Here is a 14,122-nt window from a genome sequence, read left to right as displayed (position 1 = left end):
CTGGTGAAATAGTTTTGGATTTTGGCTGTGGTGGTGGTTACACAGATCTCCGCATTTGTCACAATACCTGAAACTACATCAGAGTGAACTTTTGTGTATAGAAGTAAAATGAAAAAATTTTCTCTCAATAAATGATAGGTTACATGTTTTTACTTAAACATTTGCACTCTTTTAAATTCTCATAATAGACTTTTACATACATTTGTCATTCATTGTCATTTTCTTTTTTATCATGAGTGCTTAGTTATGTAGCCGGATTCACGTTTCTATTGACTTAAAGATCTCTTTATTAATTAACATATCTTTTCTTTCAAATATTAAAAATATATTTCCTTGTTTTTTTGCTTTTAACTTAAAATAGAGCTGAACTATTTGTTATTGCTAATACTAAAACGCATCGGATACTAAATTTATGGTTTTTATTTTTGGTGTCACAGCTTGTCACCTTTATTTTGCTAGTGGTTTATTTTACACATTTCAAATCTTGAATCCCTGCGAATTATGCCCTGTGTGAACTATGTACCTACAAACTGTTGGGAATGACTTGCTGTTTGGAATATTCCATTCATTTCTCATTGCCTTGAAATGCTATATTTATTAGACTACATTCAAAAAAACACTCTTAATCATGGCCATGTTTCCACGAAGCAGATGCCAGACTACTTGTAGTGGAGCAATATTATACGTGTTGATATTTCCTAGGAAGTTTTCTTTTCGAAATGTTGTCAGTTTCGATTTTCATGTATTACAGATGAAGTTACGAATGCTTTTGTAAAGCACCTATTAAAGTACACAAAAACCAAAGAGAAAAAAGTATGTACAAAAGTTGGTTGACAGTGTTAGTGGAATTTGTCACAGTATATTGAGTTTCAGTGAAAGGGTCTATCTCCATTTCTTCAAGTAATGTTAGTGTCCTAGAAGAAAGAATAGGATTATGTAGACGAATAAAGACATTTTCTTTTGGACTGTCGATTTTCTGATTTATCTACGATTTTCGTTCATTGCTTTCATGATTTTGATGAACTACCTTGCTTGATGCCACCCTCGTCCCCTGGCTTTTTATTTCCAGAGAGAATCGCTGACGGTGTCAGATACTATTTTTTTATTTTAAAAATTCTTTTATTGCTTGATGGAATCTGTTTCCTAGTATTTAAAAAAGTGAAGTCGAGAAGCAGTTTCCTTTTCCTGACAGCTCTGTGTCTAAATTGCACACTGGGTGCACATAGATCTCGGCTGTAATCTGCAACTTTTGGGGATTCCCTGACGCGATCTGACAGTTTGTGTAACTATGTCAAGCGCCCCAACCTTCTCACGCTAGATAAAGACTACAAGCTCTCCGCTAAAGTCCGTCGCCGCTCACGCAGTCTAAAGGAGCGGTAGCTCTGGCTTTCAGCGCGGAACGCTCCCACTGTCCGGTTCTGCGCTTGCCTAGTACCGCCTTCTGCCTCTCTGCACTTCCGTCCTGTTTCTTTTTTTCCTTCCGTTTAACTCAGTTTTCGCTGGGAGGGGGCGTTCTGCACCCGCCGTGTCTCTGACCTTTTCTGGGGCTTCATGCACAGGGATCGATAGGTGAGCTTGGGGCGATTGGACGAGGGCCAATGGGGGCGCCTTGTGTCCGGGAGTCTGTGCCCTGGTGGTCAGTGCCCGATCGTGTGGAGGAGGTCCGTGGACCGGTGACGGCGGGATGGGGACGTGTCCATCAGCACTAGAGGTCGGGCCCCCCGGTGCTCAGTCCCTGCCGGAGCGGCCGGGGCCGTTCGCGGGGCCCGGTTCTGGAGGCCGCGGGAGGAGGGCGTGTGCCCGGAGGCGGTGGGAGAGGGACGGGGCTGCGGCCGGGAGGGGGGCGCGAGCGCGTCGGGTGGAGGCGGGGTGGTCCGGGAAGACGGGCGCCCCTGCCTGGGCTGACTCGGTTACCGCCCCGCCTCTTGGTTCTCCTTGTATCCTTCCTGGAGTCTGAGCGGCTCTCCAAGTCGGGTCGGTGACTGCTTCTTGAGGTGTGGTGTTACTCAGTCCGGCATTAGGGAAGGATCTCCAAGAATCCCTTACTTTTTGTCTCATTGAATAGAAACATTGTTTGTTTGTTTGTTTTTCTTCTCGAAGGTTACTGACTTATTCAGAATCACAGTTTGTTAGTGGCGAAGACTGGAAGTTGTGTCTCCCGACTCCAGAGAGACTGCCTGCTTTTCCACACGAGGAAAGGCAAATTACTTTTAAAAAGAGCCTTTTGAGAAACGGCAACCAGGATCAAGAAATGAAAACATAGGGTGCGGCCTGGGTGGCGCAGTCGGTTAAGCGTCCGACTTCAGCCAGGTCACGATCCTCGCGGTCCGTGAGTTCGAGCCCCGCGGTCAGGCTCTGGGCTGATGGCTCGGAGCCTGGGAGCCTGTTCGGATTCTGTGTCTCCCTCTCTCTCTGCCCCTCCCCGTTCATAGCTCTGCTCTCTCTCTGTCCCAAAAATAAAAAAAAAAATAAAAAAAAAAAAAAAAAAAAACAAAAAAAAAAAGAAATGAAAACATAGACCTTTCATTAAAGCATTGCTTTTTATCGTTTTCTGTGTAATCAGTAATCAAAGGTTTAGTAACAGTAGGGAAATTGATAAACAGTTTAATCAGGAGTATTTTTTTAAGTTTACTCATTTTGGGGAGAGAGCGAGCGAGCGAGTGCGAGAACCCAGAAGAAGCAAGAAAGAGGGAGAGAGAATCCCAGCCGTTTCAACACTGCAACACAGAGCCTGATGTGGGGCTTGCTCCATCCCACCATCCCTGAGATCTTGACCTGAACAAGAATGCAGGCTTAACTGAGCCACCCAGGTGCCCCAGGTTGGGAGTATTTTTTGTAGCAGTTTTGGTGAAGACTTAATGTTACTTCACTGAGTATAATGTTTTGTTTAAACCTACTTTTTAATTTAAAAATTTTTTGTGAACATCAAGAGAGCTTTAAACTGTTAAAAATCCCCAGGAAGCAAATATTTAGGTTTTCCCAGTGAAAACTTTTATGCCCAGCAGCCATTACATGATTATGTCAGAGTCCTGTTAGACAGTTGTTCTTTGAGCATCTGCTGTCCTTTCTGAAGGTCAGAGGAACTGACACGCTTCCTATCTATTGGGTTGTATAGTTTTATAGGGCAGGAGCATTCAGGAGCCGCCAGGCAGGCCAGCTCTTTTAGGACCTCATTCCTCCTGTAACTCAGCACAGCACCAGAGTTGTCTACACTTTTCCAAGACAGCAGAAAATGAACAAATCCCAGGTAAGTTGTTCATTCCCCACATTATTTTGCAGTGGACCTGGTGAGATTTGTGAGTCCCATACTAATGGGAAATTAGCAATAGATAGAAATCTATCTTTACAGAAAGTAGTGACAGATCAATAGCAAGACTAAAGTGGCTTCTAGATACATACTGATCATTCTATATCTTAGAGTTTCTAAACTGACCTACAAATAACATCTGTTGTTTCTGATAATCATGGAGAAAGGAAGATACAGTCTTTTGGATACAGACAGAATTTTTACAAGACACAAAGACTTCTTGGATGATATCTTTTTTATCTTTTAACCTTCCTGTGACAGCCCTGAAATGAGTGCCTAAAACTATTCCTCACTGAAAGTAAAAGGGTCCAAGAGATAGCTCAAGTAGTTAATTTAATGATAGTCTTGTTTGATCCTGGTATTAAACCTGATACGTTTAGGGGTGCCTAGGTGGCTCAGTAGGTTGAGCTTTTGAGTTTGGCTCAGGTCATGATCTCCCACTCCGTGAGTTTGAGCCCCACGTCAGGCTCTGTGCTGACAGCTCAGAGCCTGGAGCCTGCTTCAGATTCTGTGTCTCCCTCTCTCTCTGCCTCTCTCTCGCTCACACTCTGTCTCTTGCTCTCTCAAAAATATATAAACATTAAAAGAAAATAAAAAACCCTGATACGTTTAGAGGAATGCATATGGCCTGTGTGCTGGTTAACAAGAACTCTCCATGAGTACTTTAGCCGGGTTGTGTATGCGAGTTGTATAGCCTATCGTTTAAAGTTAAATTCTCCAGTAAGTCTGTCTGAGCTTCTCCGTCAGATTCATCCCATAGCTTTCTACCTTGGTTTTTCTTCTTCACTGTTTGGGATCTGTCCAGGTAAAGGTTGCCAATGATTCAATTGTATTTACTGACCACTCTTCCAGGAGACTCTTTGTCTCTTTTGATGGATACTGGAAAATGGTTGAATAATACTGTTTATTGCTTGAGTACTTCTAAAATATGTAAATTATCTTAATGTGTAATTGACAGGCATTTTCTCTTAGTTCACTAGTAATTTGAGATCTATCCATATGTAGCTTATTTCCTTTTTTTTTTTTTTTTTTTAATTAGAATCTTATTCAGGCTGCGCTCTCAGTGCAGAGGTCAGTCTCACGACAGTGAGATCATGACCTGAGCCGAAATCAAGAGTCACATGCTTTACCACCTAGACACCCCTGTAGTTTGTTTCTTTTAATGTTGGATTTTCCCGCTGTGTGGCCACATTGTATTCTAAATACTATATTTTACTGATAAACTTGTAGGTAATTTGCGTGTTTCATTAATATAACAGCTGCTGTGAATATCCTTGTCATTCTCTATGGTAAATGCAGATGTATCTCCAGACCCTGGAGCATTGCTTCTCAGAGTGAGGATCTTTGGCCAGAAATGCAGCGTCACCTCCGAACACTTGTTGACATGCAGATTGTGATCCACCATCCGAAACCTACTGGAAGAGAACTTTTGGAGGCCAGGCCCAGCAATCTGTGTTCTTACGGGATGTCCGGTGTGATGGTTGATAACAGATTAAGTTTAAGAATCACTGGTCCAGTGTCCAGTGATAATATTTTTGAGTTACAGGATATTAGGATTTCTCATTTTTCTAGGTAAATTGTTATCATCAAAAACTGTTCTCTCCAATACAGAAGTTATTCCTACTTCAAATGAGTACAAACTCACTGTTTAATTGTATGTGTCTGATTATTGAGTTTTTGCAAATTTCATAAATTTACGGTGTATAAGTGTTCAGCAATTTCAAGAGTGGGTGGAATTCTTGCACACCTATGTTAGAATTATTTCTTTGTATTTAGTGTTTTTTTTAAATATAGCAGGTATCTCCCCCCACCCAAGAGAGGTAGTGTGAGCTGGGGAGGAGGGGTAGAGGGAGAGGATGGAGAGAATCTAAGCCGACTCCACACTCAGGGTAGAGCCCGACATGAGCTGGATCCACGTCCCTGGGGTCAGGACCACAGCAGAAATCAAGAGTCTGATGGTCACTGAGCCCCCTGTATTATGTATTAATATTTAATATATTTTTATTTGCACTTTTTTTTTTTAAATTGTTTTTTCACATTTTTTAGTTATTTTTGGACAGAGAGAGACAGAGCATGAACAGGGAGGGGGCAGAGAGAGAGGGAGACACAGAATCGAAACAGGCTCCAGGCTCTGAGCCATCAAGCCCAGAGCCCGACGCGGGGCTTGAACTCACGGACCGCGGAGATCGTGACCTGGCTGAAGTCGGACGCTTAAACCGACTGCGCCACCCAGGCGCCCCCGTATTTGCACTTTTTAACTGCTTGTTGCTGGCAGTTTATTTTTTATGATATTGACCTTATTTCCAACAAGTTTTCTACACTAATTTACTACATCTAATTGTTTATCTGTATATCCAAACAAATTGGATTTTTATGTATACACATGGTATATCTGGGAATAGTGGACACGCCATATACTTTCCCAGATTTGTACTTTTTTTTCTATATTGCCCTCTTAGTCCTCAAATATATAATATAATAGAAGCAAGAGTAGGGGGGAAACTTTCCTTTCAGTATGATTTTTGCTGTATTTGTTTACATTTCATAATGGCATCAAGGATGTCCAGTTTTATTCCTAGTTACCTAGAATTTTTCTTTTTTTTAATGAGTGCCAATTAAATGTAAAAAAAAATTAATGTTTATTTTGAGAGAGAAAGAAGAATACAGCAGGGAAAGAGAGCAGAGAGAGAGGGAGACAGAGAATTCAAAGCAGGCTCCAGGCTCTGAGCTGTTAGCACAGAGCCCAACTTGGGGCTCGAACCCACGAACTGTGACATGACCTGAGCCGAAGCTGGACGCTTAACTGACTGAGCCAACCAAGCGCCCCAATGAGTGCCAATTAAATTATTTAAAATGGTTTTGGACATCTATGAAATAGTCATAATGATTTGGTCTCCTTCATTTTCTTAGTAAATTACATCAAATCTATGCAATTAAATTTAATGTAAAATTAATTACAACAAATTTAAATGTAAAACTAGCAAGATATGTCTGAAATAAGCTAACTGGGTCATGGCAATGTTTGTTTTAGAATTAGGTATCTGTGTCCGTGAGAGACATTGAGCAATGAGGTATTTTTCCTGGTGGGGGACATGTTCTTGTAGGATTTAGTATTAGTGTCAAAGATATGTTGAATTCATAACAAGAATTCTTGAGTATTTCCTCCTGCTTTCTCCCCAAGATTGTGTTTTATTTTGTTTCTACTTCTTTCTTAGGTATTCATTCATAGGTAGGGACATCTTTACCTGGAATTAGTTTGTTTCCCTCCCTTCCTTTCTTTCTTCATTGTTAAGTAGGCTCTGCGCCCAGTGTGGGGATCGATTCCATGACCCTGGCTTACAACATCCCATTCGTTTCCTCTTTCTCCCAGCCTCTGGCAGTCCCCATTTTATACTCTGTTTCTATGAAATTGGCTTTATGGTGAGTTATAGTGTATGATATTTGTTTTCTCTCTGACTTACTTCATTTAGCATAATGCCCTCAAGGTCTGTCCATATTGTCTCAAGTGGCAGGATTTCCTTTGTTTTTATGGTTGAATAGTATTCCATTGTGTGTGTGTGTGTGCGCGTTTATATATATATTTATTATATATGCATGTATGTATACATGCATTATCTTTACCCCATTCCTCTGTTGATGAACACTAAGCCTCATGCCTCATCTACTATCAATAATGTTGCAGTGAACAGGGGATTACAGGTGTCTTTTGCAGTTTTGATTCCATTTCTTTTGGATTTGTGCCTAGAATTGGATTGCTAGATCATCTGATAGTTCCATTTTTAATTTTTTGAGGGACCGCCATAGTGTTTTCCAAGGTGGCAGCACCAGTTTACATTCTCACCAACAGTGAATGAGGATTCCCTTCACGCCACAGTCTTGCCATTTGTCATTTCTTGTCTTTTTGATAATAGCCATTCTGAGAGGTGTAAAAGAGATATCTCATTGTGGTTTTGATTTGCATTTCCTTGATGGTTCATGGTGTTGAGCACCTTTGCATGTACATATTGGCCGTTTGTAGGTCTTTGGAAAAATGTCTGTTCAGGTCCTTTGTTCATTTTAATTGGATTATTTGCTTTTTGGTTTTTGAGTTGTATGATTTGTTTATACATTTTGCATATTGACGCCTTATCAGATACATGATTTGTGAATATCTTTTCCCAATCTGTAGGTTACTTTCCAGTTCATGGACTGTTTGCTGGGCAGAGCTCTTAAGTTCGATAAAGTCTTGTTTGAGCTTTTGTTGCCTTGCTTTTGGCATCTTATCCAAAGAAAATATCATCCAAGAGAACAATGTTGAGCTTCTCCTCCATGTTTTCTTCTAGGAATTGTATGGTATCAGTTCTTATGTTTAAGTCTGATTCATTTCAATTTAATTTGTATGAGTGGTGTAAGATAGGGGTATGGTTTCATTCTTTTGTGTGTTGGTATCCCGTTTTCCCGTCACCATTTACCGAAAAGACTATCCTTTCCCCATTGTGTGTTTTTGCAACCCTGTCAAAAATCAGTCGACCATATATGCGTGGGTTTATTGGAAACTGTTCTGTTTCATTTGACTGCAACTGTTTTTATCACTGAAATAAGTCTCCCTTTCGCTGCAGTTGGTATTCCCTGTAATGTACCTTAATTAGGCCTTCATTCACTTCGTTCATTAACCATTTATGAATAGTTAGTACGTGTTCTAATGTGTGCCAGCTGGTGAGGATTCTAAGAATGAGACATCGCTCTTTATAAGGAGAAACTCTTAGAACTGTGTAGAGCATTAAAAGAAACTCACGTGATTTTGACATTACTATAAGTCTTACGGTGGGGATCCTGTTTTGTTTTCCTTATGATTTTTCATTTCTGGTTAAAAATGAAAAGACAAGATTTTCAAGCCTAAAATAACATAATTGTTTTTTGTATTGGGTGACGTAACCCATTTGTATTTGTTCTTGTTAGGCTTTAGTCCCTCCATCTGACAATGTATTTCTTCCCTATGCTTTTTCTTGGTTGTGTGGAGCACCCCGACTGAGTGGGAGCCGGCAGGCGCCAGTGAAGAATTCACTCAAGACAGAACAGAAGAAATAGAAGTTTACTGGATATCCTGCAAGGGAGCAGCTGGCAGGATGGCAAAGGGGAGACCGTCTGCTACTAGGCGGTGGTGAGGGGCTGTAGTTCTAGAGTAGCTGTGTTACTCTTTTGGTAATCTTAGGCATTGTGCCTGCCATGGGCAGCCCATTGGTCAGTGAGGGCCTGTGGCTTAATGAGCCTGTTCAAGTCAGCTTGGTGGTCGTGGTCGTGGTCGCTGTGGGTCCTTTTGCCTTGCTCAAGCTTTGACTGCTCAAGCCTGTTGTATACACAAGTGGTCTCTAGAGGTTGTTCGTTTGTATTTTATTGGATTATTTTGTTTTGTTTTTTCAACACTGCAATAGTCAGCTTGTGTCGTAACAAAGGATTCCTAAATTTATTTTTTGTTTGTGTCTGTGATCTTAGGGGCTAAGGCGTGGCTCTGCTCTCTGTACTGTGCATTGTGGGGTCAAGGATGAAGGATGATGTCTCTGAAACTTCTCCCTGAAGTGACACATTCCCCTTGTACCACTTTCATTGGCCAAAGCAAGTCACGTGGCCCAGCTTGATGTCAGTGGGCAGGAGTTGTGATGTACCCACAGGGGCAGGCTGGGGCGCTGGACCTACTGGAGAGGGGAAAAAATATTTTGTGAGTGGTTTGTCAGTGGTCACATGATTTATCAAGTGACCTTTGATGATACACTTTAAAGTTACTCCTTCTAGAGTGGTTCAGTATTTAATTTTTATTCTAATACTAATTATCATTTAAGTTTAAATTGTGGTTATAGTTTGTAATTTTCTATTAACATATGAAAGGACCTTTATTATTACTGCAATTCGACCTTTACATTTACTTCAGTCATCTTCTGCTATCCCGTATTTTGTGGAAGCCCTCTGAAGTATTTTGTTTTCCTTAATGAAGAATATTTGTAATACTGTTTTTCAAACAGTTTGATGGGGCACCTGGGTGGCTCAGTGGCTTTAGCATCCTTCTCTTGATTTCAGTCCAGGTCATGATCTCACGGTTCCTGGGATGGAGCCGTGCTTGGGGCTCCACTCTCACAGCATGGAGCCTGCTTGGGATCCTCTCTGTCCCTTTCTCTCTGCCCTTCCCTTGCTCGTGCTCTTTCTCTCTCTCAAAATAAATAAAAAAACCTAAAAAAAATTCTTGAAGCAGTTTCATTAAAGGACAGAGCTGGTATGTCAGGAATGATTTGGAATCGAATATATCTCTTGATTGGTGAATTCTAATTATGTGCCTGGATAATACTATGTTAAGTAAGTTTTCTGGATTAGCTAGTGCAATCCTACACCACCTTTATGCTGTAGGTACTGGAATTACAGAAGCGTATAAGGATTTACATTTGGGATCTGTATAGAATAGTTCATTTGCAGAAAATGCAGTTTGAGAAGTGGACAAATTTGAGATCTCTTGAGTCCGAGTCGACCGGAAGATGCCTCTTCTGCCAATTTGCTACTTGAAATGTGGGAACCGGAACTCACATTACAAGTGATACTGGAAGTGTTCTCAGTGGTTCCTGAGGTGCCTACTGGTTTTGAAAATGACTCAGGAAGATCTTTGTGTGCTGCTGATTTTATCATCTTGCTCCACCTCACTTCTTCATAGACTTGTCATGTCTCAGTGTATTCTCCCACTTCAGATACTTAAGGAACCTCAGCCTTTATACTCACGATATGTAGCTTCATCAACAGGTAGAAACACGTTATTTACATATATTTTTTTAACTTTTTTATGTTTATTTTTGAGAGAGAGAGAGAGAGAGAGGGAGAGACAAAGACAGAACATGAGTTGGGGAGGAGCAGGGAGAGAGGGAGATACAGAATCCCAAGCAGTCTTCATGCTGTCCATACAGAACACGATGCGAGGTTCAAACCCATGGAACAGGGAGATCATGACCTGAGCTGAACTCGGACATTTAACCAACTTAGCCACCCAGGCACCCCTCAGCTTTTACCTTTTAAACTGGAGGATAAAAATTTGTAACAGAATGTATTGATAGTATATTTATGTAATTCATAAATATCAACTTCGATAGTACTCAAAAGTGTTCTTTTTTTTTTATCTTTTTTTTTTTTTTAACTTTTTTTTTCAACATTTATTTATTTTTGGGACAGAGAGAGACAGAGCATGAACGGGGGAGGGGCAGAGAGAGAGGGAGACACAGAATCGGAAACAGGCTCCAGGCTCTGAGCCATCAGCCCAGAGCCCGACGCGGGGCTCGAACTCATGGACCGCGAGATCGTGACCTGGCTGAAGTCGGACGCTTAACCGACTGCGCCACCCAGGCGCCCCATTTTTTTTAACTTTTTTTAATGTTCATTCATTTTTGAGAGACAGAGAGAGACAGATCATGAGCAGGGAAGGGGCGGGAGAGAGGGAGACACAGAATCCGAAGCTGGCTCCAGGCTCCGAGCTGTCAGCAGAGCCCAGCGCGGGGCTCGAACTCACGAACTGCGAGATCATGACCTGAGTCGAAGTCAGACGCTCAACCAGCTGAGCCACCCGGGCGCCCCAGTACTCCAAAATATTCTTTAAAGTGGAAAGTGATCACACATTGAAGACTCGGTCTAATTTACTCTGTGATCCATTCCATGAATTCCTTTCTGGCACTTCTTGTCATCACAGATCCGGGCTGGATTCACAACTTTTCCTCCGCCATTTGCCCTCTTCTCATTTCGCCAATGTGTTAATGGAGCCCCATCTTTGCTTTCACTGGGGACCACGACCCTGTGTTCATGAGAGTACGGGTTTCCTCTTCTCCACCAGCTGTTCTTCAGTGAGGCCCCACAAAGAGCTAATTTTGCTGCTCGTTTGTTTTAGTCTGTCTTGTGCATACTTCACCCTAGCCATTGTAACCTGTTACTGCATGTTTTCTTATCAGAATATGTGCTCCTTGAATACAAGAACAGTTTTATTAATCTTAGCATTTCTAAGAATTGGAACAGTTCCGGGTACATTGTGGGATTTGGTGATTTTTATATTAATAATACCCTGAAGCAATGGCATAGTGTTTGTTAGATTTCTCGTCTCCCCTCAAAGCCTAAAGCCAAACACACCTTCTGCAGACTATTTTGGTAATCATGAGAAGGATCGGTTCCCATACAGCTTTTTCCATGTCACCCACTTCTGAACATTTCAGATTGAACAGAAATTCCAGGGGTCAGTATCATTTAAGGATGTGACCGTGGGCTTCACCCAGGAGGAGTGGCAGTGCTTGGACTCAAGTCAGAGGTCCCTGTACAGGGACGTGATGCTGGAGAACTACAGCCACCTTGTCTCAGTGGGTAAGGACTGTTTTTATATAATTCCAAGTAGCATGTTTTGATTGTGTTAATTATGAGGCGTATAGGCTCTGTGCCGCGTTGAATGATATTTAAGATCGGAATTCAGGAGTCGTTGCCGATTGACCACTTTTGGGCGCCAGGAAGGTAGTTGTGTTTACCTCTCCAGTGAAGTGTTCCGTGGCTTCTTCACTGAGCAGCTGCAGCGGCTTCCTCCTCTTCCAGAGGCCCTGAAGTCTAGGCCACTTGGTCTGAATCCTGAATGATTTCACGTTGACAGGGTCCTGTGCTACCAAACCAGAGGTGATCTTCAGGCTGGAGCAAGGAGAGGAGCCATGGATATCGGAGGAAGAATTCCCAAGCCAGAGCCTCCCAGGTGAGTTGATACATAACGGCACCGATGAGCATCAGGACATTTATTATCTTCCCATGATTAACCCAGGGCTGGGCAACTTTGGAATGTGTTTTTAAGGTATCTGTTTAGAAGTCATAATCCAGTGAGTGACTGAGAATACTGATTATTGAACCAAACCTCCAGATTCTGCTCTCACGAAAAATGTTCTCCTGTTTGATTCACGTTTTGAATATTCACCAATTCTTACATTTGTCAACAGACCAATCTTTGCCTTCCTCCCCTTTGCCATCGTTTTCCTGAATGAGTCTGTGTTTCTCAAAGCAGTGTCAGCCTGCAACCTTACCTGCGTTGTTGCACTGCATTCCTGCTGTTCCCAGGCATTGTTTCATACACTAATTTTCCGACTCAAATAATTTTTGAGTGCTTGCTGTTGTCTAAATACCATAGTAGTGAGAGGCGCTTGGGTGGCTCAATCAGTTGAGTGTCTAACTTCAGCTCAGGTCATGATCTTGCTGTCCATGAGTCGAGCCCTGCATCGGGCTCTGTGCTGACAGCTCAGAGCCTGGAGCTTGCTTCAGATTCTGTGTCTCCCTCTCTCTTGGCTCTCCCCCACTCGTGCTCTGTCTCTCTCTCTCAAAAATGGATAAACATGAAAAAAAATTTTTTTGATTAAAAACAATTAATAAATGCCATGGCAGTGAAAGAATAATGTGCCAGTGACTTTATACAAGTAGCACTAGTGGCCAAGAGATACATGCAGAGGTGGTCAACATCACTAACGTGAGGGACATGCGCATCCGAGCCACATCACACCATTTAGAATGGCTAGCACCAAGAAGACAAGAGAGAACAAGTGTTGGCGAGGATGAGGAGAAAAGGGAACTCTTGTGCACTGTCGGTGGTGGTGATGTAAATTGGTTCACCTACTGTGGAAGAGGGTGTGGAGATTCCTCAGGCAGTTAAATATAGAACTGTCCTAGGATCCCGCAGTTGTACTTGGGAACATACCCAAAGAAAATGAAAAGAGGATATCGAAGAGAATATACACATTCATATGTATCATGGCCTTATTCACAATAGCCAGATCTGGACACAACCTGCGTGCTCGTCAGTTCATGAATGGCTAAAGAAAGAAAAGAAAGTAGTAGTATTCGGTCATGAGAAATGACATCCTGCCACTTTAAGAGAAAGACAGTTACCGTGTGGTGTCACTTATATCTGGAATCCGGAAAAGGGAAACTCATGATAACAGAGGGTACTGTGGTGGTTCCCAGGGGATGGGGTGTGGGAAAGGAGGGATGGTACAAGATCAGAAGAGTACTAAGTAAGCCCTAGAGATAGCGGATACCATATCAAGAATGCAGACGGTATCGTATTGTGATCATCACACCTGCCAAGACACCAGAACTGAATCATTCCAATCACTAATAAGGCATGGGAATTGTGTAACATAATAAAGGTGCTGATTATTGGTACAGTAGCAGTCATAATACAGTATATAATTGTCTGAAACTAACATGTACACCTTGAATTTATACACTTATATGTCTCATACATTTAAAAAGTAGCACTAGAAAGAGATACTTCTGCGTATTAACACTGTGTAATGGTAAAAAATGACCATGGAAATTAGAGCAGAGTTAAATTGTGCTGCTTTAAGAAGAGTACTCAGGGGAGACCTAAAGTAGGAGATCAGCCACCATTAGAGCAGGATTTGAGTGAAATGTTTGTGTGAGTTGGGCGGTTTCTGCCTCTTCTCGGCAAGGGGAATAGCACCCACTAAGCCAATGAGCAGGAATGTGTTTGGTGTTTTTTGGGAAATAGCGGGGAAAAAAAAAAAGTCACAATGGCCAGAGGGGAGTGAGTGATTGATGAGTGTGGGACAGGAAATGACGTCAGGCAGTTGTGGTCCACAAGGTAAATATCATAAGTCTTATTAAAGTTTTTAATGTTATCCTTTTTAGTATATTTTGGTTAACAAGCAATGCGTGGTTTATGTTTATAAGATCTTTCTCGCCCATGGAGAAGATATTGGGAAGAGCATAAGCACTACAGATGTCGCTAGAGGACGCTTGTCGTTTTCCTTAAGGGTGATTATGGTCAGTCCCGAT

At 41.9% G+C, this 14,122-nt stretch overlaps 1 protein-coding gene across 10 annotated transcripts in view; it reads left to right on the top strand.

The window, feature by feature from the left end:
* LOC115527635 (zinc finger protein 37A-like) overlaps nucleotides 1-14,122 on the top strand; it is a 123,873-nt gene that overhangs the window by 48,904 nt on the left and 60,847 nt on the right. For 4 of the 10 annotated variants that reach the window (XM_030335411.1, XM_032595230.1, XM_032595229.1 and 1 more), the window contains 2 exons: nucleotides 11,515-11,659; nucleotides 11,937-12,032. In XM_030335411.1, the coding sequence (XP_030191271.1) occupies nucleotides 11,626-11,659; nucleotides 11,937-12,032 (130 nt within the window). In that variant the 5' untranslated portion in view covers nucleotides 11,515-11,625. The other 6 variants (XM_032595228.1, XM_030335408.2, XM_030335413.1 and 3 more) reach the window with 4 other exon arrangements.

The sequence above is a fragment of the Lynx canadensis genome, chromosome D2 (assembly GCF_007474595.2).
Source record: "Lynx canadensis isolate LIC74 chromosome D2, mLynCan4.pri.v2, whole genome shotgun sequence".
Lineage (NCBI taxonomy): Eukaryota > Metazoa > Chordata > Mammalia > Carnivora > Felidae > Lynx > Lynx canadensis.
This window is presented reverse-complemented; position numbering and strand designations above follow the sequence as displayed.